Source organism: Callospermophilus lateralis, chromosome 6 (genome assembly GCF_048772815.1).
Source record: "Callospermophilus lateralis isolate mCalLat2 chromosome 6, mCalLat2.hap1, whole genome shotgun sequence".
Lineage (NCBI taxonomy): Eukaryota > Metazoa > Chordata > Mammalia > Rodentia > Sciuridae > Callospermophilus > Callospermophilus lateralis.
This window is the reverse complement of record NC_135310.1, coordinates 117143059-117169098: the sequence shown is the minus strand read 5'-3', so window position 1 is coordinate 117169098 and position 26040 is coordinate 117143059. Positions and strand designations below refer to the sequence as shown.

Here is a 26040-nt window from a genome sequence, read left to right as displayed (position 1 = left end):
ATTCTTTTTTTCGTTTATGCATATTGAGAAGTGCTTTGTTCATTGTGTTGAGGCATCACTTCAGAAACGGTACTTGAGCAGCATTCCTGGCCAAGCTGGCCTTGTGGACTTCACTATTAGATGACGCTTTCTTCGCTAATAGCAATTTTTCCATTCTTGGGCTATTGCCTGCAGTTTAGGTCAATAAGAACAATTCAGTTTCAGTTTCTTTAGTGCTATTGCATGTGTTTGAGCAATTCATCCACCAATAATAAGGTGATTCTTGCCTGTTTTCCAGGCAGTTCTCAGTGGAGGCATGAATGTGAAATATGGGTAAAAAGCCAAAGCACTGTTTGAAGAAGGCTGTTTCTAAGGATGGTGGTTTATGGACCTTTCTTTTCTATTTGTTCTCAAGGGTGTTTGTTCTGAAAAGGCAGAAGGTTTTGCAGCAACAGGTGAGAAATTTCATTAAGAAGAACAAAACTGGGCTGGGGTTGTGGCTTAGTGGTAAAATCCCTGCCTAGTATGTGTGAGGCACAGGGTTCGAGTCTCAGCACCACATATAAATAAATAAAATAAAGGTCCATTGACAACTAAAAATATATATATTAAAAAAAAAAAAGAAGAAGAAGAGCAAAACCAGGAAACTTACTTCATCTTTCTTTCCCTTTCCCCAGAGTCTGAATGGTGTTTGGTTGAACAGAGAGCGCCTGGAACCATTAAAGCTTTATTTCATCCATAAGGGAGACCACATCCAGCTTGGGGTGCCTTTGGAAAATAAGGAGAATGCAGAGTATGAATATGAAGTTACTGAAGAAGAATGGGAGAAAATTTATCCCTATCTGTCCCCAAAGAGTGACCGGATGAATGAAAAAAATAAGGACTTGAGAACTAAAAGGAAATTTAGTTTAGATGAATTGGAGGGTCTTGCAGCCGAAGGCCCCTCAAATTTGAAATCCAAAATAAGTAAAGTGTCATGTGAACCTGGTCAGCCACTGAAGTCACATGGGAAAGGTGAACCCTCTGAATATTTGGATCCTAAGTTGACTTCTCTTGAAGCACATGAGAAGACCCCAGGGGCTAGTATTTGCCCTGGCCCTCCCAAAGTCATGGAGCTTCATCCAAAGAAGCAGAAAGCCTCAAATCCTTCAGCATCTCAGAGCAGCTTAGAGCTGTTTAAGGTGACCATGACCAGGATTCTGAAGCTGAAAACGCAGATGCAGGAAAAACAAGCTGCTGTTCTGAATGTGAAAAGGCAAACCCAAAAGGGGAGCTCAAAGAAAATCATGAAAATGGAGCAGGAACTGCAGGACTTACAATCCCAGCTGTATGCAGAGCAGGCTCAGCAGCAGGCCAGAGTAGAGCAACTAGAAAAGACTTTCCAGGAAGAGGAGCAGCATCTCCAGGTACCACACTGAAGGGAAGGCAAGGTTGCCCATCGGTGGGCTGCTACTTTGGGAACCTCTATCTAGAGCTGTCTGTTTCTGGTACAGAGACCAAATGTTTGAGTATCAGAAACAGGAGATAGAATGGGAGAAGAAAGTTGAGAAGGGGGTTAAAGTTTGAGCATGCTGACCAGGAGCCAGACTTGGGGTGTCAAGATATAGGGTATGATGACTGAAAGAGCCAGCTAGAGCATAATTGATCTCAGGACAAGCCAAGGTATCTCAGACCCACTGTCAGGTGAAGAAGTTGGATGAAGGTCAGGATGGCACAAAACCACATTCCACTCCAATTACGCCAAGAGTTGACCTCATGACTTATCTGTCTTTGCTCAGTGATCAAAGCCAAATCACTTAGCCACAAGGCAGTAGGTCAGCTGGTTACTCTGCCCTTGTACCTGACAGTTTGTTAGCTCTGAGGATGAGTCCACTCTGTAGCTAACCTAAGAGGTCAGAGGCTAGAAAAACAGAAAATGTTTTTGTTTCAGTCTTGAGCATCCAGCATGCAGAGGACAGGGACACCATGTCTCTGGTATTATGTTGAAATGATAAGCCACTTACTTTCCTTTACTGGGGTGACTGTCTTGGTGGTGTCAAAATAATGCTAAATGTGTTTCCATGCCTGAATCATTTGCATAGATGACAAGCTTTTGCACAAGCTTTAGGCAAACCTGATTCTGTTCCTACTCAAAATGTCAGTTCCCATCTGGCAGGAACCACACATTACTCCCACCCATTTGCTCAGGTATCGTTGAATGTCAAGAATTCTCAGTTGTTGACTTAGAAATAAGAAGGACCAATCACAACTGAAGTGAATAAGCTTTTATATTTTGCTTAGGTTGCTCAGGGCAAGGAACAACAACTGGCTTATTTCTGAACAATTTATAAATTTCATTCTAACTTCTGTTATCCCTTTGAGCTGGCTAGTAGTAGCGGAGAACATGGATTAAGAAACTCTTTTTTAGGGCTGGGGCTGGGGCTCAGTGGCAGAGTGCTTACCTCAAACGTGAGGCACTGGGTTCGATCCTCAGCACCACATACAAATGAATAAACAAAGTAAAGATATTGTGTCCATGTATTACTAAAAAAATATTTTTTAAAAAATGAAGCTCTTTTTAGGGTATATACTGTTGCATGTGTGTACCTTTTTGTTTCCCTTATGTAGCCTAGACTACTAGTTCTTGAGATTAATAAAGGGTGGTTTATCTCTACCTATTTAGTGTGTCAAACCTTCACTAGAACAGAACCCTCTTGAAGGGATAATGTGTTCAGGAATAAGAGTTACTCTTTGTTTTGTGATGGTGGGGATTAAACCTAGGACCTCACGAATGCTAGGTAAGCACTCTACCACTGAGCTACATCCTGAAGAGTTATTGTTAATATTTGTGGCCACTCTGTATGCTTCAAGGTATAGGTGCAAAACCTATTCCTGTAGCCAAATGTTAACGAAAGGTGAAAAAGCCTGGTTTAGAGAATTTCTCCAGGGGTCGTGTATTAATGGCTCAAAGTGAAGTGTATATAGTCCTAGCTGCATTTCTCTCTGCCTACCCAGCCCTGGGGATTTAACCTACCCTTGCTCCTTGTTCAGAAGTTCACATAGATTTTTTTATTGTTTTTGTTCTTTGGGTAACCATGATGCCTGGCACTAAGAAGTTCTCTGGGCATAAAATGCTTAATAAATGGTTTTTACCATTAAGTAATTCATCCTGTTGAAGAGACAAGATGTATTATGCACATAATATAATGGGTTTCTAAATATAATATAATGGTTTTTATCGAGTTTCTAAACCAGACGACAATTTCAAGAATTACCTACCTAAATGGGTAGGTAATTCTTAAGGAGGGAAGAGCCCAGAGGTTCTTTTGGAAGAAGCTGGACTAAGTTAATGAGATTGTGGAAGGCTTGCATTTGGCGGACGCTCACACCGTCAGGTGGAGGAAATATAACATAAGCTCATGCAGGGGGATAGGAAGACTAGTTTATAAGCAAAAAGTGGTCTCAGAATGAGGAGACAGGGTGACCAGAATTTAGGGAAAAAACATGGAAGATCTTCTGAGTCCCAGCATTAGACATTATGTCTGAGTTCAGAATCAGAAGTTCTCAGTTTATATCCTTTGGGGTGTCTTGGCATTAGCCAGTGTTCTGTTCCAGAACCACCCAAGTGGTGGCTTGAAGCTGATAGTCCTGAGGTGTGCAGTGTTTGTGGGGATAACTGCTCAAATTCTTTACTGCCAGAAGCTTTAGGTGAGAGTGAAGAGATTTCCACCTGCTCACTGACCTCTGTTATTTTCAGATTCCAACACTAGCTCATCGGTTCTGCTCCTTGTTGGGTTTTTCCCCCCTTTTTATAGGAAAACCTTTCATTTTGTTTTGGCTTTGCAGGGTTTGGATAAAGAGCAAGGAGAAGAAGATCTCAAGCAACAGCTGGCCCAGGCTCTGCAGGAGGTAACTTATCTCTTGCTTCTGGAAGGAGATTGTAGAGTAGCCGGGCATCACATGGCCACTAGCTGCCCCTGTGGCTTAGCCCATACCTCTGTAGCGTCTCTAGTCTGCAGACAGAGCAGGTGGCAGATGCTCACACCATCAGGCTGGAGACTTGGAGCCTCACAGATATGCCAGATCTCAGTATGAAAACTTACATCTTCATCTGAGCAGAAGTTGCTCTGGTGTCAATGGAACCGAGTCTGTAGCAATTAGGAGGCTCTCTGGGGAAGTGGCTCTACTTCAAGAATAGTGAGGGCAGCGGAGAGGAAATGTGATCTATGACTTGGCCCTCAAGGCTTGTGAGGGCCTCTAAGCCTCATCATTTCTGAGCTGTGGCCATCCAGAAACCATTCGAGAATGTTCTAATTAAGCATTTTCAGTCAGATTGAAAATGTGCAGTTTTAGTGGTCACCAAAACACATTAAATCAACAGAAGAGTAAAGCTCACAGGAATAAAATTCCTCTGTAAGATTGCCTATAATTTATTTCATTCAACTTGGCTACTTCTCCCATTTAATTATATATATGTTGTAGGTGGACACATTTCTTTATTTTTTTATGTGGTGCTGAGGATCAAACCCAGTGCCTCACACTTGCAAGGCAAATGCTTAAGAATATGGAACCGCTTCATGAATTTGCACACCATCCTTGCTCAGGGCTATGCTAATCTTCTCTGAATTGTTCCAATTTTAGTATATGTTTCACCCATTTGATTATTTTTATGTATTTTTTTTTGCATCTTTAAAACCTGCTGTATTTTCTGCCCTTTATGTACTACAATTAGTAGTTTGATAAAAGTTTACTTAGATTAGTGGGGTGACTTGAATTTCCTTGATGAAAGTTAGCAAACTGTGTTAGAATTTATCTTTTCAAACTTACAGTACTAACAGCTACATTGTTTGGAAGCATGACAGGGTGCCTGCCTTAATTTCCTTGAGGGGTCCACAAGTAGCTTTGGAAAGAATTGGGTGAAAATCAATTTAGTCTTTTTGGAATTTTATTTCCTGAGCTCTTTTATTTTTATAGAGTGGGAGGGTAGGCATGTTTCCCATTTGGAGCATTATTAAATTAATAATTTTTCATCAATTGGGAAAGAGTAAGGTTCCATGAGGATCATTGAATTCCCTGCACCCACAACCCCTCACCTTGCCTTGAGGCAGACAGGAAAACACTTATGTCAGAGGGTGGTTGGGCATGCACTCATCAACTAAAGTGTGATGCAAATATGGCTCTGTACCATCATGCCTGAGGGCATGCCTTTCTCAACTTGAGAGCAATGGTTGTTTTCTCTTCCACCCTGATGGGCCTTCTGAAGTTCCTAGGCCCATAGAAAATTTTGTATTTCCATAGAGCTTCTTTTTTTTTATATACTGGAGATGAAACCCAGGGCTGCTGAATTTATTTATGATTTTATTTTGAGACAGGAACTTGCTAAATTGCCCTGGCTGGCTTAGAGTTTGTGATCCTCCCACCTCAGTCTCCTGAGTAACTGGTATCACAGGCTGTGCCACTACCCCTGGCTCCATAGAGCTTTAAAAACTTTTTTGAATGTTTTTCATACCTATTATTTTTATCAACACTGGGGTTAAGAGGGGCACCAGTTTTCCCATTTTCAGATGAAAAAGCTAAGGAACATAAATCTAATTAGCACATTCACTGGTGGGAACAAGTTGGGTAGGGGTGATTGGTTAGTACAAGAGGGGGATTCGTTTGAACTGATTGGTTTAAGCCATGAGGGGTGTTCGTGCTGAACTACATGGTTTCCCAACACGTTATCAACCACCATAAACTACCGGGAGGGTCATCTGGCATCCCAGGTATTTTCCCTGTCTCATGCTGATTGGTGGTTGCTAGGGGGCTGCTATGGGTCCTTACCTAGCCTGACTTGAGTCAGGGACACCTGGTGCCACAGATCTCTCCTGTTTTTTGTAGATAAACAACTCAGCAGGGTGGGTATGTGCCTAAGAGTGCTCTGTTGGTTTTTCCAAGGACAAGGGTCATGCCCCCTTCCTTGGACAGGCTTTGCTCTGAGGTAGAGGCTGGTTTCTCAAAAATGGAGTCACATCAGTTTCTCATTCCCCCCTTTATCTGGAAACTTGGGAACCAATGATGGTTCCCTCAGTTGAGGGTCTATTTGGGCAGGCTCTACATCTTGGTAGAGTAAACAGTAACCCTCAGGGGACAGTCTTCAACTTCCCAGACTCACTCCAATTTGGCCTCCTAAATCCAACCTGACTCAATTTACCTATCTACACTGTCTATTTCTGGCATCATTCCCCCCTCTAATTTGAGGAACACCTTATTGCTGTAAGAAGGGCGATGGCTCATTCTAGCTGCTTCAAAGCTGAGAGGGGGGCGTCGAACATGAGGGGACTCGACGATGCGGGGGACGACAACATAGGGGACGTGGGGGGACGAGAGTTCCCTTTTAGAAGTCAGTTCAGTTTGAAGTCTGGTTGGGGAAGAACAGATTGTAAAGTCATCTGGGGATGGATGCTTCTATGAGAGAAACAAAAACCATGAGTACTGAATAAATGTTGCAGCAGCTGGAACATGTCGCTGTATAATAGAAGTTTCCTCACCAGGCTGTAACATCCCCAGTTGTTAGGACTGAAAGCATAACATTTAACTCTAACTTTTAGTGTTACAGATGTCCTTCCCCATTAAGATACAGTTTAATAATGTCATCTGATCTTGCAAAATCCTATTACTAGTATGACCTCTGTGTCTAATAGAGAAACCTTTAATTCTGTTACTTGGGGCTGCATGATTATACTAGCAAACACCAAGCCTACATGTGTATGTTAGGAATATCTGTAGGCCTTAAACTAAAAAATACTCTGGCAGTTCTTCTTGATATAGTTTCTTTTGATAGTAATCAGGCATTCCTGCCTAAGAATCTCTTTTGTAGCCTCCAGTCTTACTTATTCTTGGGGGCTAACACAAGGTGTATACCTTAAGTTATATTTAATAATAATAATAATAATAATTATTATTATTATTATTTAAAATGCCCAAGAATAACTGTGTTTTAGTTTTAACTGTCTTTGCTAAGTGTTTAAGATGAAGCAAATTGACTTTTGTTTCTATCTATTGTTAACAGTCAGCTGAGTTTCCCTGGGATTCCTGGGGAAACTTTACAGCAGCTTCTCATTTCTGCTAGTGCCATTTGCACTAGGATGGGTCCAGGTCTTGCTTGACCATGTGGCTTCTCTTGGAAGCATCAGGGATGTCTCCCTTCTCCAATGACCCTCCTCTTCACAGCAAATGCACTGATTGGCTTTCTGTCCTCCAGCGGTGTCATTAATCTCCCTGATCGGGAGGTTATGTGGCCCAGAGTTGCAAAGCTCCTGAGAGAAGTCCCTTGTTTCCTGGATTCAGACTGACTCAGAGGGCAAGAGCCAAATATTGGTTTTCTTGGCCCTTTTAATTTAACTTTAATTCTAAATCTTAAACATTCAGCAAATCAATTTCAACAGCCTTATATTAAGAGCACTGGGCTTTAATATCTATCTCTCTATCCTGTAGGTGATAACTTATTATCTTAAATTAACCCAGGTTGTGTGTTCTTAAAGCAGTACCTCTGCAAAACATTAACAGGCAATCTTTAGACCATTTATAAGAAAACTACAAAACAAAATAAATAAGAGTTAAAAACATATTTAGTTCGTGAAATAGCTACCTTGAACTTTGGCAAAGTTATACATTATATATCCCCTGTTTGAGATCCTAGTAATCTTGACAAAAGCCAGCTTTTGGACACAACTTTAAATGTATTGAAATCTGGCCTACTTCTTTCGTAGTCTTTCTCACATGTAATAAGATGGGACACAGAGCCTTATTTCAGGTAAGGCAGGGCTTTCATAATTCTTAAGTATTAAGTGCTCTAGTTCTGAAGCTGATCTTTGCTTTTTAAACATCATTTTACAAAGCCTACATAAATTGTTGCTTAAGTTCACATGAATATTAGCTAACACAATATAATATCACATCTAAAACTTGAATTAAAGAAAGGCTGAAAGCTTTTAACCTTTTGTAGAAAAGTAGCAAAGTACTTTTGTGTTTTACAATATTAACTTTTACATAGATTAGGCTCTCATTAACTTAAAAATAGATTTAAATTGTACCTCAGTGTAAAAGTAACATAAAACTTTACATATCTTATTGATAACAGGTCCAGTTATAGAACATCAAATGATATAAATAAATCTCCAATATGTTTTTCTTTTTTTTTTTAGAGAGAATTTTTTAATATTTATTTTTTAGTTATCGGCGGACACAACATCTTTGTTTGTACATGGTGCTGAGAATCGAACCCGGGCCGCACGCATGCCAGGCGAGTGCGCTACCACTTGAGCCACATCCCCAGCCCCATGTTTTTCTTTTAAGCCTAAAATTACCATACAACTTTATAACACCAGTTGATAAAATGCTCTTTTAAAGCTTCTACCTTACAGACTTGTATACCTGGAAGATATGAACACATTAATAGCACAATAATTACATTGATTTTTTTTAACCATACAATTTATTTTTATTTTTTTAGTCATACATAACAGCAGAATGTATTTTGACATATAATACATACATGATTCCATGTACATACATGTATGTACATACATTCCATGTACATACGTCAATCATAATGTCTATTCTATTCTGCTGCCCTTCCTATCCCCCCCTACTCCTCCCTTCCTCTCCCATCCTTTCTCTCTATCCAATCTAATGTGACACACTTTTTTTTTCTTTTTCTCATCACAACATCATATATGTATTCTGTATAACAATGAGGGTCTCCTTCCATCTTCCGTGCAACTCCCCTTCTCCCTCTTTTTCCCTCTCACCTCTCTTCCCTCTTTAGTGGTAGTCTTCTTCTCATGCTCTTCCTCCCTATCCCATTTTGAGTCACCCCCCTTATATCAGAGAAGACAATTCGGCATTTGTTTTTTAGGGATTGGCTAACTTCACTTAGTATAATCTGCTCTAATGACATCCATTTGCCTGCAAATACCATGATCTTGTTATTTTTTAGTGCTGAGTAATATTCCATTGTGTATAAATGCCACATTTTTTTTAATCCATTCATCTATTGAAGGGCATCTAGGTTAGTTCCACATTCTAGCTATTGTGAATTGTGCTGCTATAAACATTGATGTGGCTGTGTCCCTGTAGTATGCTCTTTTTAGGTCTTATGGGTATAGTCCGAGAAGGGGAATAGCTGAGTCAAATGGTGGTTCCATTCCCAACTTTCCAAGGAATCTCCATACTGCTTTCCAAATTGGCTGCACCAATTTGAGTCCCACCAGCAATATATGAGTGTACCTTTTTCCCTGCACCCTTGCCAGCACTTATTGTTGTTTGACTTCATAATGGCTGCCATTCTTATTGGAGTGAGATGGTATCTTAGAGTAGTTTTAATTTGCATTTCTCTGACTGCTAGATATGGTGAGCATTTTTTCATGTATTTGTTGATTGATTGTATATCCTCTTCTGGGAAGTTTCTGTTCAAGTCCTTGGCCCATTTGTTGATTGGGTTATTTGCTTTTTTCTTGTTTAACTTTTTGAGTTCTTTGTATACTCTAGAGATTAGAGCTCTATCTGATGTTTGAGGGGTAAAAATTTGTTCCCAGGATGTAGGCTCCCTAATTCACCTCACATATTATTTCTCTTGCTGAGAAAAAACTTTTTAGTTTGAATTCGTCCCATTTGTTGATTCTTGGTTTTAACTCTTGTGCTATAGGTGTCTTATTAAGAAATTTTGGACCTGCCCCCACGTGGTGAAGATTAGGGCCAACTTTATCTTCTAGTAGATGCAGAGTCTCTGGTCTGATTCCTAGCTCCTTGATCCATTTTGAGTTGACTTTTGTGCATGGTGAGAGAAAGGGATTCAATTTCATTTTGTTGCATATGGATTTCCAGTTCTCCCAGCACCATTTCTTGAAGATGCTATCTTTTCTCCATTGCATGTTTTTAGCACCTTTGTCTAATATGAGGTAGTTGTAATTTTGTGGATTTGTCTCTGTGTCCTCTATTCTATACCATTGGTCTACTTGCCTATTTTGGTACCAGTACCATGCTTTTTTGTTACTATTGCTCTATAGTATAGTTTAAAATCTGGAATTGCAAAACCACCATTTCACTCTTCCTGCTTAGAATTACTTTAGCTATTCTGGGTCTCTTATTTTTCCAGATGAATTTCATGATTGCTTTTTCTATTTCTGCAAGGAATGTCATTGGGATTTTAATGGGAATTGCATTGAATCTGTAAAGTGCTTTTGGTAATATGGCCATCTTAATAATATTAATTCTACCAATCCATGAGCAAGGTAAATCCTTCCATCTTCTAAGGTCTTCTTCTATTTCTTTCTTCAGGGTTCTGTAGTTTTCATTGTATAGATCTTTCACCTCTTTTGTTAGGTTGATTCCCAGGTATTTTATTTTATTTTTATTTTTTGAGGACATTGTGAATGGAGTAGTTGTCCTCATTTCCATTTCAGAGAATTTGTCACTGATATACAGGAATGCCTTTGATTTATTGGTATTGATTTTATATCCTGCCCCTTTGCTGAATTCATTTACTAGTTCTAGAAGTTTCTTGGTTGAACTTTTTGGGTCTGCTAGGTATAGGATCTTGTCATTGGCAAATAGTGCTAATTTAAGTTCTTCTTTTCCTATATTTATGCCTTTAATTTCTTTCGTCTGTCTAATTGCTCTGGCTAGTGTTTCAAGAACTATGTTGAACAGAAGTGGTGAGAGAGGGCATCCCTGTCTTGTTCCAGATTTTAGAGGGAATGCCTTCAGTTTTTCTCCATTTAGAAAGATGCTGGTCTGAGGCTTAGCGTATATAGCTTTTACCATGTTGAGGTAATTTCCTGTTATCCCTAATTTTTCTAGAGTTTTGAACATAAAGGGATGCTGTATTTTGTCGAATGCTTTTTCAGCATCTATCGATGATCATATGGTTCTTATCTTTCAGTCTATTGATGTGGTGAATTACATTTATTGATTTCCGTATATTGAACCAGCCTTGCATCCCAGGGATGAATCCCATTTGGTCATGGTGCACGATCTTTTTGATATGTTTTTGTATCCGATTTGCCAGAATTTTATTGAGGATTTTTGTATCTATATTCTTTAGGGATATTGGTCTGAAGTTTTCTTTCTTTGATGTGTCTTTATCTGGTTTTGGAATCAGGGTGATGTTGGCTTTATAGAATGAATTTGGAAGTACTCCCTCTTTTTCTATCTCCTGAAATAGATTGAAGAGTATTGATATTAGTTCTTCTTTAAAGTTCTTGTAAAACTCTGCCGTATATCCGTCTGGTCCTGGGCTTTTCTTGGTTGGTAGTCTTTTGATGGCTTCTTCTATTTCCTCACTTGATATTGGTCTTTTTAGGTTGTTTATATCATCCTGACTCAATCTGGGTAGCTCATATGCCTTAAGGAATTTATCGATGCCTTCACTATCCTCTATTTTATTAGAGTATAGGGTTTCAAAATAATTTTTAATTATCTTCTGTGTTTCTGAAGCGTCTGTTGTGATATTGCCTTTTTCATCCCGTAAGCTAGTAATTTGGGTTTTCTCTCTTCTCTTTATTAGTGTGACTAGTGATCTATCAATCTTATTTATTTTTACAAAGAACCAACTTTTAGTTTTGTCAATTTTTTCGATTGTTTCTTTTGTTTCAATTTCATTGATTTCAGCTCTGATTTTAATTATTTCTTGCCTTCTACTGTATTTGCTGCTGATTTGTTCTTCTTTTTCTAAGGCTTCGAGGTGTAGTGTGAGGTCATTTACTTGTTGGCTTTTCCTTCTTTTAAGGAATGAACTCCATGAAATGAATTTTCCTCTTAGTACTGCTTTCATAGTGTCCCAGAGATTTCGATATGTTGTGTCTGAGTTTTCATTTACCTCTAAGAATTTTTAAATTTCCTCTTTGATGTCTTCTGTAACCCTTTGTTCATTCAGTAGCATATTGTTTATTCTCCATGTGATGTAGGATTTTTCTTTATTATTTTATTATTGATTTCCAATTTCATTCCATTATGATCAGATAAAATGCAGGGTAGTATCTCTACTCCTTTGTATTTGCTAAGATTTGCCCTGTGACATAATATATGGTCTATTTTTGAGAAGGATCCATGTGCTGCTGAGAAGAAAGTGTATCCGCTTGATGTTGGGTGGTGTATTCTGTATATGTCAATTAAGTCTAAGTTATTAATTGTATTATTGAGCTCTAGGGTTTCTTTATTCAACTTTTGTTTGGAAGATCTGTCCAGTGGTGAGAGAGGTGTGTTAAAATCTGTTTAACTCTTGAACTTGAGAAGAGTTTGTTTGATGAACGTAGCTGCACCATTGTTTGGGGCATATATATTAATGATCGTTAAGTCTTGTTGGTGTATTGATGTTTTTCTATTAACCAAGTTTAGCTTTTAAAGACATAGCACAATTTTCTAAAATAACAGTTCTTGTTTAATCAGCTGTTTAATTCCTTTAAGATTACTTACTTTAGAAACAAGAAACAAAACTTAATAAAACACAATGTTATAAGAAATCTTTGTCCTTTTAACATATGACTGATTGTAAAGACAAACTTACACAGACCTTTTTTATCACTTACTTAAACCTTTATAGCCAACATACACAGACCTGCTTTATCACTTACTTAAACCCTCTTATTTACTTAATCACATAGACTCCTATCCAGAAACACATTTTCCTTCCATTAAAATCCATACCTAGAACCTTCTAATTTCCCTTTTCCATCTGTTAACCTCCTTTTCTGTTTACATTTTGAAACAATCCTTGTAAATTTCTGAATTTAGGCAGATTATTTCATAGAAATCAACATTTTATTAGTTTTTTCTTTTGGACACCTAGAAAAACTTGTAAGCTTAATTTTAAAAACATCTTTATTTTCATCTGTTTACCCAATTTAAATTGAACCGTTTAAATCACGTGAATCAAAGATATTTGGATCCGTTTTTTTTTTTAATTTTCATGAGCGCTCTATATATCTGCCAATTTTCATAAAGACATCATTATTTTTATCTGTTTACAGCACATAACACTAGTGTGCACACATAACACAATAGTAAAGGCCTTGTAGCTTTTCACAGGTGAAATATCCACTGCAATGTTTAAAGACTCCACAGTTGATATCAACACATTATTGCCCATGTCTTAAAGGGCCAGAAGCAGATACAGACAGACACAAAGACAGGTAGACAGGAGCTCCAGACTACGGCTGACAGACAGGAACTTTTAAAACAGACCAGATAAGAGAAAAATCTCCCCAAGTTTCTAACTCCCATTTAATTATAACTCCTACACCAGTGGCACCATAGATGTCCACACTAGTGGACCAGATGTTCTCACAGAGGGACAATCAGAAGTGTAAAATCAAGGGTGTCAGTGTGGCGATTTTACTGCATTCAGTGTCCCCCCCCCCTTTTTTTTTTGAAGCAGACAGAGATGGAGCAATCTTTACAGTGCAGAGAAGGAAGGAGGGAGTTCCCCGAAGCAAAAGGGGCTTCGGCAGCTGCTGGGAGTCCCTCAGTCCCTCCTTTTACTTACAGGATTAGCTCCTCTGCTTAGGTCCAATCCCAGGCACGCTGCATGTCTCCTAAATTTCCAGTAGTCAGCTGTCAAAAAGTTAATCCTCTGCATGCAGTTGCTTGAAGTGCTAGGCCTTCCCAAGAAAGCAGAGCAGGGGCTCCTCTAGAGTTCGCCCTGGGGTGCCAAAATTTGTGACTGAAAGTTCGGTTCCTGTCCTTGAAGCCAATTAGTGCCAATTTAATAATGAGGACAGAGTTTTGAGAAAAAGGGAGATATCAAAGTTCTTAGATCCCCAGCAGGCATTTCCCTCTGCAGTGGGTGCACTCAAGCCAACTACGGGAAGAAAAGAAAACATTGCTTCCCTAATCCCATTTAACAAAGTGGAGTAAAGTTTATCAAAGTTTTTAAAACACAGCTCAAAGGGGTGTAAAGGGTGAGAACAGAAAAGCTGGCGGTTCTATTGACTTTTGGTCCCTTTCAGGGAAGCAGGAGAAGCATACCAGGGACATTTTCAGGCTAAAATTTAGCTACAGTTACCTCCACACATCTAAGGCAGACGGAACTTGGGACACTGCATCTGTCCAAAGTAAAACAATGCCATCACACTTAACAGAGACACAGACAAAAAGACACAGATTCCCTTTTCAGATTGTCGACAAAAACGAAAGTGGGGTGCTGGCCCTAAGCCAACTGGGGCCTTCCTCTCAGACAAATAGATTGGGGGAGTATCCCCCTCAGATTGGGTCTGACAATCTCAGATTGGGGGATTAGTTCCCTGCTGGGGAGCCTCATAGTACTTACACACTGGTTTCCAGAATCATATAAGTGACCCTTTAATAAGATGCACATTCATGGGCCCCAGACCAAAGGTACAGAATTACACTTCCTGGAAGGCCGTGTTAAGTTTTTCAGTTGGTTTGGTTGGCTACTGAGGCTGGGTTAATGGAGAGAGACTAATAGACTTGATAGCTTTCTTCCCTACCGGCCCCTTTGCATGAAAAAAGCAGCAGGTAGATGGGATACTCTGAATGAAAGAAGATATTTTGAAATTGTTAATTCATTGATTTCTAAATCGAAGTCAGAGACTGTAAGGGGGGTAAACAGGTGTGAAGCTCATCTATGTATCTATTATGTTTCTACAGCATCGAGCTCTAATGGAAGAGTTAAATCGCAGTAAGAAGGATTTTGAAACAATCATTCAAGCTAAGAACAAAGAATTGGAGCAGACCAAGGTACTGGAAAGAAGATGAAGGTTTAGAATTTGGTTAGTACATGCAACTCAGCATTTTCAACAGTGCAAGGGTTGCTATGGTGAATGAGAGAGATTGTGGCTGCTCCGAGCCTCGGGGGAAATAATCTGTAAAATTATTCAGGCCTGTAGAGGACTCTGCTTGCAAGACAACATCTAATTTCTTTCCCTTGTTTAGAAGCTTAGTGCTGGGAATGAGGCACTTGCACCCTGCATTCTAGTCCTTTCTGAATGATGGGTGCTCCTTCAGGGTATGGTGAATGCAGACTAAGGAGTATTGTAATCAAAATTAAAAAATAGTTCATCTTGATGCATTTATGCAATTCCTTCCCTCAGTGAATCGGCAGAACTCTTAAATTGGGTTATAAACCTAAGTGCCTACCGTGGCCAGTAATAAAAGTGAGCAAAGGGGCCTGAGTATAAAAACATGGTAGGGATTGCTGAGGACTGTGGTACTCGCCTTCCACACAAACTGATGAATCAGCTCTTTGCTCAGTCATTTGTTGCTGTTGTTGGTGTTGTCATATATTTGATTTTTCCCCAGGAGATGGAAATCCAGATGTTTGTATAAAGTACCCCAGTTTTCAAACATTGGCCACAAATATTTTTTTGTTTTTATTTATTTTGTATTATTTGTTTATTTATTTATTGTTGGTACTGGTAATTGAACCCAGAGGTGCTTTGCCACTGAACTGCATCCCCAGTCTTTTTTATTTTTTAATTTGAGCCAGGGTCTTGCTAAATTGTGAGAGTTTCAGTAAGTTGCTGAGACTGGCCTTGAACTTGCAATCCTCCTACCTCAGCCTCTCAAGTTGCTGGGGTTATAGGCATGTCCCATCATGTCTGGCACAGTTTTAAATTTTTTAACTGATGCATAAAACCATAGAAATTGTACATATTTAAGAGGTTCTACATGACGTTTCAATACACATGTAAGTTTAGGGTTTTTATATGTGCTTTTTAATACCATAAAGATCAAGCTAAACAAGTCTGCAGGATAGAGTCAGTCCACAGGTTACCAGTTTAAAACCTTGAAATGAATACCTGACTGCATCCCTTCCTACTCCACATACAGACCTGAAGCTGAGTGGAGAAGAAAGAGACTCATTTTCTTCAGTTGACTTGATATCCGTGTCCTGTATTCAAATCACTTGGTACCTTCTTCCCCAACCTCCAAGAAACCACCATATCTTTTTTTTTTTTCTTTATTGTGGTGCTGGGGATTAAACCCAGGACCTTGTGCATGCTAGGCAAACACTCTACCACTGAAGTACATCCCCCAATCCCTGTGCTCTTAAGTTTTTAGGGAACTTTATTCTAGTTAGAAATGGGTCCAGAATCTCTTCACTTCCTTAGGTAACCTGACAGTCTTTGCTTTGATTGGAAGAGAAAATAAAAGATGAAAAAAGAACCAGTTACTCAAATATACTCCAAATGGCTTTTTCTTTCCTCCCCAGGGGCTCTTGTTGCTTTTGTTTGAGGGGATGAGTTAACTGTCTTAAATGTATCAAAAGAGCATGCCTATAGCTGGGCATGGTGGCGCACACCTGTAATCCAAGTGGCTTGGGAGGTTGAGGCAGGAGGATCGTGAGTTCAAAACCAGCCTCCGCAAAAGTGAGATGCTAAGCAACTCAGGGAGACCCTGTCTCTAAATAAAATACAAAATAGGACTGGGAATGTGACTCAGTGGTTGAGCGCCCCTGAGTCCAATCCCTAGTACCCCCTCCCACCACCAAAAAAAAAAAGAGCCTGCCTAGGATCCTCCCCAAAATGTATGTCCATAGGCAGTCTGACTTCTTAGAAAAAGCACAGGGAAATTATCCTTGAGACCTCTATAGGTGTGGGGAGTGGCAAGCATCATAGAGCTTGGAGCCTGAAAGTATTTTAGGAGGCCATCTGTCCTGCCTTCTGCCTTCAGGGAATATAGATATTATCCTTATATTATAGAAGAAGCTACTACAGAAAACACAAGGAACCTTATAACTAATTGAAACTTCCTGCCTCTGGATTGGTCTTCATAACTCTTTCTTGTCCAGTGAGTTTTTTGTTGTTGAGATGTTTTTATATATTACCTCTGAATTGCAACTTGTTATACTTCAATATTGCTATCTTCACTTTTTTGATGAGTTAATTTTGGGGAATGAGACAAACTATCATGCAGATACTGAAAAAGAAAATAGTGTTTTAGTCCACTCAGGCTGCTATAATAAAATACCATAAACTGGATAGCTTGTAAACAACAGAAATGTATTTTTCATGTTCTACAGGCTGAGAAGTCCAAGACCAAGGTTCTTGACCAATCTGCCAGATTCAGTGTGTGGGGAAGGTCTACTTTCTGGTTAACAGATGATATCTTCTTTGCATGTTAGAAAAGGAGAGCACATTTCCTTGAACCTCTTTTATAAGACGGCTAATCCCATTCATGAGAGCAGAGGCTTCATGACCTAGTTCCCTCCCAAAGATTGTACTTCTTAATACCATCACATAGGGGATAGGTTTCAACATGTGAATTTTGGAGAGATATAGACAATTTAGGAAAAAAAATTATTTATATGTGGTGCTGAGAATCAAACCCAGTGCTTCATACATGCTAGGCAAGTGAGGTACCACTGAGCTACAAACCCAGCCCCAAGACATTTAGACCATAGCAAATATGAGAGGAAAGAAAGGAAGTTAGTTACCGCTCTGTATTAGAAAGCAATTCTTGAGAAACAGTAACTCGTAGCAAAGAGTTTTATTCTCATGTGGCTGCACCAGAATGAATTTTGATTTAGACTCCTCCTGAGTCCTACTTTAGTCAATGAACCTTGTCCCATGTCCTGTTATACGTTCTTGTCGGTTTTTCCAATGACAGATGGTATTGTGTATCTTTGCAGGAAGAAAAGGAGAAGGTGCAAGCACAGAAGGAGGAAGTGCTTAGCCACATGAATGACGTGCTAGAGAATGAGCTCCAGTGTATTATTTGTTCAGAATACTTCGTCGAGGTAACGATGAGCTGTGGCTCACCCCTTCCCATCCCTCCAGCCCTGAGTGGAACATGAACTATGCAGCCTCCTTCTGCTAAAGGGAAACATTTTGAAGAGATTTTTATTTCTCTCAGGAATTTATAACTGTTTGCTTTCAAAGTGACATCTAGAGATGGCCGCTTATTTGATTTTGTAGTTGTCTTTCCCTTCACTAACCTTTTTTGTATTTATCCTTGAATATTTATTATTATAATTAATGCTTTTAGCAGAAATAAAGCCTTATCTCTTTGTGGTGAGGGAGGGGAAAACAGGGCCACATTACAATTTCAAACAGGACTCAGCTGCTCAATAAAGCTTGCTTGGGCTGGAGCTAGAGCTCAGTGGTAAAGTGCTTGCCTTGCATGCGTGAGGCACTAGGTTCGATCCTCAGCGCCACATAAAAATAAAGATATTGTGTGTTCACCTACAACTAAAAAAAAAGTATTAAAAAAATAATAAAGCTTGCTTTACTCTGAATGAGCACAATGCTAAGAATAGGCTTGTAATGCCACCTTTTTTTTTTTTTTTTAGTTGTAGTTGGACACAATACCTTTAATTCCATTCATTTATTTTTATATGGTGCTGAGCATCAAACCCAGGGCCCCGCGCATGCTAGGCAAGCGCTCTATCGCTGAGCCACAATCCCAGCCTATAATGCCACCTTTTAAACAAGGTGGTAAATGTCGTTGATGTGTGGTCACTTTGGGAATTCAGGGGCTAAAGTGAATACACTTCAGGAATCTGAAGCTCCTTTTGAAAAATGAAACCTCACTCTCCAAGGCTATCATTTGTTCTATCATATTTTTGCACCATCTCTTTCTGGTTTCATAAATTTCTACCATTTGTAACCAGTTCCTGTTAGACTACAAATGTCATAGTCAGGTTGTTAAATGCCACTTCTTTTTAGACTAGTATATAGTGGTACTCACCTGAATCCCAATGACCCGGGAGACTGAAATGGGAGGTTTGCAGGCTTGAGGCCAGCCTCAGTAATTTAGCAGGACCCTTAGCAATTTAGAGAGACCCTATCTTAAAATAAAAAAGGCTGGAAATACAGCTCAGTGGTAAAGCATCCCTAGCTTCAATTCCCAGTACCAAAATAAATAAATAGGAAACACATATGTACACTGCTTTATTTTCCCAGGCAGTCTTTGCAGAGGTAGGGTCTATCAGCTTCCTGAAAATATCTCTCCTGAGGAAACAGTTTCTTTAGTCTGGATCCACTTTGACTTCAGGTCATAATTTTCCCCACACTTTCTAGTTAGATGATTCCCTACTTTGGGGAAACTCAGTGTTGTGTTGACAGGGCTTATGGACACCAGTAGAGGAAGAGGAAAGGGAGGTTGGAATGGGTGATGTGTCAGCCAACCTGGAGCATCTTCAGAATCAGAGGAAAGACAAATAACTTGGCTTGGTTTGTATTTACACCATATTGCCTGACTTACTCTTCTGATCATTTCCTCCTGCCTCTTTCTCTTTTTTTGCCATGTTTGGGATCAACTCAGGGCCTGGGCACGGTAGGCAGATGTTTTACCACTGAATCATATTTTTAGCCCTACTGGTCACCTTTGGGATTTGTTTTTTTTTTTGTTTTTTTTTTTTTTTGGTACCTGGGATTGAACCCAGGGGTGCTTAACCACTGAGACACATCCCCAGCCTCCCCTCCTTTTATTAAATTTAGAGACGGGGTCTCACAGAGTTGCTAAGTTTAGCTTTGAACTCCGCCTCCTGAGTTGCTGGGATTACAGCAAGACATGATTTTGTTTTTTAAAAGGGAATTAATAATGTATTTGAATCAAAGCATTCACACACCTTCTACTTATGTCCAGTGATATCTGTTTGCAAGTGGCTGATCTTTCTGGCAGTGGTGGAACTTGATTTGTGGAACAAAACAGGCAAATCAGCCTACATGAGACCTGAATATGTGACTTTGATTGAGTCTAGGACCTTAACTGAGTTTATGGCCTTTGAGAAAGGAGGAAATGAATTGTCTAATAAGAAATTTAAAATTTCCCATCACCAAGGATAATTCTAATACCCTTTGTAAGCTTTCCAGATAGAACTGTAGCCCACTTTCTTTTAGGCCTTGGAAACTAGCTTTTGAGAAAGTAAGCATAACAAGTATGATTCGTATCTTCCCATTCCATCATAGGCGGTCACCTTGAACTGTGCCCACAGTTTCTGCTCCTACTGTATCAATGAATGGATGAAGCGGAAGATAGAATGCCCCATTTGTCGGAAGGACATTGAGTCCAAAACCCACTCCCTGGTTCTGGACAATTGCATTAATAAGATGGTGGATAATCTGAGCTCAGAAGTGAAAGAACGACGAATTGTCCTCATTAGGGAACGAAAAGGTGAGTGCTTCTGAGAATCCCTGTCCCTCAACAGAGGACCTATTTACTTCTTAACGCCAACAAGTGGGGTTATTGTTGAAGAAGAGAGAGCGGTAGGTATGTTATTCTTGAACTAAGGACAAGGTAGAAGGAATGCAAAAGAATAAAGGAAGTTCAGATAATTGTGTGAGAAAAAGTTAAGGCAGAAGTAACCTCTGCTGTTTGAACATTGGAGAAGTGGAAAACTTAGGTAATTGTTCCTTGGTGGTGAAATTAGAGAAAAAGAGATCTGATTAGAAAACACATCATTTGCTGCACTGGAGGTGCTGTTGCTCAGTACAGTTGAGTTGCGTCCAGGGGTTGCAAAATCCTTGAGTTGTGTGGACAGTTTCAAGTAGAGTGTGTGTAAGTCACAGATTCACAGCTTGAAGAATGCCCGAAGAAAACACATACTGGACTTATCCATAAAAGCCACAGCTTAATTAGACAAATTGGATATAATGTTAAGCTAAAGAGATATAAATATAATCCTGCTGCGTGTGATAGCACACACTTGTAATCCCAGCAACTCAGAAGGTTGAGACAGAAAGATTGCAACTCAGCAGGACCTTGGCTCAAAAATATAAAACGGGGCCAGGGTTGTGGCTCAGTGATAGAGCCCTTGCCTAGTATGCATAAGGCACTGGGTTCGATCCCTGGCACCACATAAAAAAACAAAAACAGGGCTGGGATTGTGGTGTGCACCACTGCACCTGGCTCACTCATTCTTTAGGACCAGTGTTTCCCACTGATACCTCTGTGCTGTTGCTATTTGATCCCCTCCCCCAGGTTTTTATCTCAAAGGTCCATGTGATTTTCCCTTGCTCTTCCTTTTTTTGCTTCCTATCCCCCACAGGACCACTGTATTAAACATCAGGATAAAGAGATAATAAGGCCTCATCTAAAGCCTCACAGCACTCACTGATGGAGGAGATAAAGGCCGTAGACAGTGTAGTGAATTCCACAGCAAGGTGCTGTGAAAATTCAGAGGAGGGGCCACGTAATTTGGCCTGGGCAGGAGGAGGTCTGAGAAGCTCCACAGAGAATATGACTTTTGAACTGAGCCTTAAAGGTTCCCTAGGGGATTTGTTTTCCAAGCAGAGGAAACTGCACAAGCAAAACACAGAGGCATGAGAAAGAGGTGACCTGTCTCCCACCCCTGCCTCGTGTGTCCATATGAGACAGTATTTACATGGTGCTAGTCTTACAGGACAGCCAAGGCTTAGGAAGTATCTACTCAGGCCAGAAAAATACTTTTTTTTCTTCCCTCTTTGCCATGCCCTGGGAATCCAAATTTAATTAGAATTAGGTCATGACCTTTTACATATGAAGTATGCTGGTTGTTGCCTAGGTGGGGACACCCATGTGCATTCTTGGCCTGGCCTGCTGCCTAGGTTCCTTCTCACAGTCCAAGCACAGTAGATGACTTCATGAAGCATTGGAAAAGGAAAGAAGAGCCCTATATTCTATGTCCACCTCTGCTTGTTTCCCTTACACAGTTCATTATGCAGAGAAAGTACCAAATCCCGCTTTTCTCTCCAGAGGTTACCTCTTGCCCTTTCTGGTAACCGTAGGGGCTACACAGGAAACAGAAACAGCCTCTCCTATTGCATGTGCTTGCTGAGAACAGTTCTGGCAACCATCTCAGTTTCTGTAGTTATCACAGTGAATGCAGCTTTGAGGTTTTCTCTAGAGATAGAAGTTTCTAAAACCTTATTTAGGGAAAAATGTGCCAAAGGCAGCTTCACAGGGCTGCAGTATGGGGTTTAGAGAAAATTCTAAGTTCAAATACCAATCCTCCTTGCATGTTCTAGGGCCAGTTGAAAGCTGGTTTAATCCTTTGTGCATGGGAATTTTTTAAAAGATCAAATTTAGGATCTAGAAACTCGATTGGCAAATGTTTGGTGATATTAGTTCTTACTTTGTGGCAGGACCCTGGGCGGGGTTGCTCTCACCCATGGACTACCCAGGCTGACAGCCTGTGCTTCAGTTTCACAGCCCCTTCTCCCTTGACACCAAAATGTTGGTTTGAGGTTAGAGTGCACTGCGGCCTTTGTGAACTACAGAGTGAACCACACCCTTTATGACTCTGTGAGACAGAGGCTTCTCCAGAGTTGGGGATTTCTGGAAAGATGTACCTGACCCACAGCTCTGTCCAGGTTGCTGGATATTAAGAGGAGAGTGGTCCAAACATAGGACAGGAGCAGCTGGCAGAGTCCAGACTCTGAAGTATCTTCCTGATCTTGCCCATCCTCCTTTGCTGACATGTTCAGAGAGTGACAGCAATATGGTTATCTGGCAAACTATACCCACCCAGAGAGAGTACTTGTTAATAGGTCCTTTTAACTTATCTAGTCCTGTTCTGAGGGAATCCAGAATTATATGCATGAAGTGTTACTGCCTGCCTTGTATAGGACCACACTCGCCCAAGAGAAAATGGCTCTCATGCATGCACTGAAATAGCGTGTTAACATTACTCTAGGAAGTTTTGATTTTTAAAAACGTATCATGGGATAGAAAATGAATGATCTCGTTACTCAAAGGTTTTATTTTTCTAATACCACCCCCCCCCCCTTTCCCCTCTCTGTTCTTTCATCTACTATTATCCTTTTCTTGTCATCAAAATGGGATCGTCCTCTGTTTAGCTTCCTCCCCTCGTCACCCATAACTGACATCTAGGTATGCAGTGTGATACGGAAAGGGCGTCACAGGAATGTCCTCCCAGTGCTTAGTGGAGGGCAGCTGTGGCATTAATTGGACCATGTGAAACAGCAGCCAGAGTCCTAGGACTTCAGATTCCTTGTTGAGGTGTACTCCTTGTGATTCCAGAGCCATCCTTCCATAAGGAGGCCAGATTCCCTGACTTGAGTGCTCAGTGGAGAGGGTCTTTTTCCTTTCACCAAAAGCTACCACTTCCCTGCTAGCCCCTGGAAAAGCCTCCACAGCTCAGGAGAGTGGCTTTGGATACTGTTAACCCTCCTTCATTGAACCCTAAATGCAGAGTTGAATTTAAAAAAAAATTTTTTTTGGTTCTAGTTAATTATACATGACAACGGAATGCATTTCAATTCATTGTACACAAATGGAGCACAACTTTTCATTTCTCTGGTTGTACACGACATAGAGTCACACCAGATGTGCAGTCATATGTGTACCTGGGGTAATGATGTTCGTCTCATTTCACCATCTGTCCTGCCCCCAGTCCCCCTCCCGTTCCATCCCTCTCTTTGGCCCAATCAAAGTTCCTCCATTCTCCCCACAGCGCCCTGCCCCCCTTATGGATCAGCATCCACGTATCAGAGAGAGCATTCAGCCTTTGGTTTTTTGGGATTGGCTTAGTTCGCTTAGCATGATGTTCTCCAGCTCCATCCATTTACCTGCAAATGCCATGATTTTATTCTCTTTTAATGCTGAGTAATATTCCATTGTGTATATATCTCATCGTTCTTTATCCGGTCATCTATTGAAGGGCATCTAGGTTGGCTCCACAGTTTAGTATTGTGAATTGTGCAGCTATAAACATCAAAGTGGCTGTAGACAGTTGAATTTGAGGGAACTGTGCCTGGCTACAGTAGAGAGGTCAAATGCTGACCTTGACTGCCTGCCCCTTCACCTTTAAATAAGCCCTGCGGAGGCCAGTGCAGGAGAGGGGAGTCTGGTTGTGGGGAGCCCCAATGAGTGAGTGCAGTTTTCTTGAAGGTGAAGCCTGGGACTGGGGATATGGCGCAAGTGGTAGCCCTCTCGCCTGGCATGCGCAGGGTGCTGGGTTCGATCCTCAGCACCACATAAAAATAAAATAAAATAAAATAAAAAGGTGAAGCCTGGAACCTGCTGGCCCAGAAGGGACCCTGTTGCTGCCGGGGCAGTAACTTCAGTCCTCAGCCCCTCTTGCTGCTGGGCACAGGCTTTGAGCAGAGGGTGACATGATCCAACTTGTGTTTATCCCTTCCTTCTGGCTGCTGTGGGGAGGAGGGAGAGAACGCGGGCTCCTCCTTATTTCTTTTTTTCTTTCCCAAGCAAAGAGATTGTCCTGAAGACCAGCGTGAAGGACATTTGAAAGACTCCAAGGTGATGGGAGCTCGGGATGTTCCTGAGGAATGTCTCTGGGTGTGACTCGGGCCACTCTAGAGGTCATCTGAGAAGCCACATGGGACAGAGACTGAGTTAGGAAGCCCTGCGTCACCCGCCTCCGTGATGGCCAGCTCTGCTGCCATCGTCGTCTGAAGCACTACCAGGACTCACAGCACCAAGTGCTTCAGGGTACTTAACAGACTGCTTCACTACATGTTGGATGGGTTATTTAAGTTCTGTTTTTTGTTTTTGTTTTTTTTAATTTGTTGTTGTTGTTTTTGATACCTCAGAAGCACTCAGTGGATGTTCGTTTTGGACAGTTGGGTGTACTTCATGCTGCCCCTAAAGGCAGCCTGTTTTTGACAGTGTAGTTTCTCTCTTTTTTGTGAAAACAAGATGTCATTTCTTGGAAATAAAATGTAAAACCTATCGGTTGCTCAGCTGAGCTTTGGCGTATTTACCTTCCTTCCCTTCCAGCTCCCAGAGAGTCTCACGAGTAAACACTGGCAGCTCATAGATCACAACCAAGAAAGTGACTGTAGCAGATGATAGACTTCAAGCAAATCTTAGCCTGAGAAGCCAAGCCCGAGACCCTGGCCACACGAGGGGGCCTCTGTCATGTCCTGTTTTCATTTCAGTGTCTGGTCACTACTTAACTTGTTTTCAGGTTCCTTGCCTTCAGCTGGTGTTCTGAAGACATTTCCATGTCTGTTTTCCCAATGTCATGAACTCAGGGGCAGGGATTTTTCTTTCTTTCTTTCTTTTTTCTTTTTGTTTTGTTTTGTTTTGTTTTAGTACTTTTACTTGTGCGTTTTTCCTCATCTTTTAAAAATTAAAAAGTGTCTCCTTTCTGCTTCCCCCATTTTATGTGTGGGGTTTTTTGTTTTTTGTTTTTGTTTTTTGTAATTGGGATTGAACCCACAGATGCTTTACCACTGAGTTATATCCCCGGTTATTTTTATTTTTTTTCTTTTGAATCAGGGTCTCACTAACTTGCAATCCTCCTGCCTCAACCTCCTGAGTAGCTGGGATTATAGTTGTATACCACCACACCTCCCCGTTTTAAACAGAAGAAAAAAAGAGAGGAAAAAAAAAACTTAGTTTTATTTATTTATTTATTTATTTATTTATTTATTTTGAGAGAGAGAGAGAATTTTAATATTTATTTATTTATTTTAGTTTTCTGCGGACACAACATCTTTGTTTTGTATGTGGTGCTGAGGATCAAACCCGGGCCGCACGCATGCCAGGCGAGCGCGCTACTGCTTGAGCCATATCCCCAGCCCAACACCATAGTTTTAATGTTTGGGAGAGAGACGCTTAGGACAGATTGTGGTGTCCTTGGTTACTTGTGATGAGAATGAAGGAAAAACACAGGAAGTTGAACAGTAGTCATTTGAAGCTAAGGGCTCTCTAGTAGAATTGTGAAACTACTTGTGTCATCAAATGGTTCCCTCTCACTTTTTACTGTCTAAGAACCTTTCTATTTTGTATTTTCATAAAATGTTGAAAACGATTGACTTGGCAACTTTTTAGGAATGTTGGGAGTGCTTTATTGAATATACCATGAAATTCTGATTCTGGAGTCTCTGGTCTTCTTATCCATCTTTCTACCCAGAATGACTGACTGAAATGCTGGTAGAGGGCTGGGAATGTGGCTTAGGGGTAGAGCATGTGTTTGCCTAGCATGCCTGAGACCTTGGGTTTGATCCTGCACTGAAAGAAGTAAGAAAGGAAACCAAAAGAAAATACTGGTAGAGCCAAAGAGGAAATAAGGTTAAACATAGAAAAATTGCATATAAAGTATTTATTAGGAACACACCATAAGAATTTGGAAAAAAAAAAAAACAGGGAAAAGATTGTTACCATTTTTTT

General features: G+C 40.5%; 1 protein-coding gene and 1 pseudogene across 3 annotated transcripts in view; one reads left to right on the top strand and one right to left on the bottom strand.

Moving 5' to 3' along the window:
* The window catches only part of Rnf8 (ring finger protein 8), a 44062-nt gene extending 19494 nt beyond the window's left edge, over positions 1 to 24568 (top strand). For 2 of the 3 annotated variants that reach the window (XM_076860187.1, XM_076860186.1), the window contains 6 exons: positions 657 to 1385; positions 3805 to 3867; positions 14608 to 14697; positions 17591 to 17698; positions 19872 to 20076; positions 24112 to 24568. In XM_076860187.1, coding sequence (XP_076716302.1) covers positions 657 to 1385; positions 3805 to 3867; positions 14608 to 14697; positions 17591 to 17698; positions 19872 to 20076; positions 24112 to 24128 — 1212 coding nt within the window. In that variant the 3' untranslated portion in view covers positions 24129 to 24568. The remainder of the gene's footprint in view (positions 1 to 656; positions 1386 to 3804; positions 3868 to 14607; positions 14698 to 17590; positions 17699 to 19871; positions 20077 to 24111) is intronic. The other variant, XM_076860188.1, reaches the window with a different exon arrangement.
* Positions 4517 to 4611, bottom strand: LOC143402640 (U6 spliceosomal RNA; annotated as a pseudogene).
* Positions 24569 to 26040: the final 1472 nt, after the last annotated feature.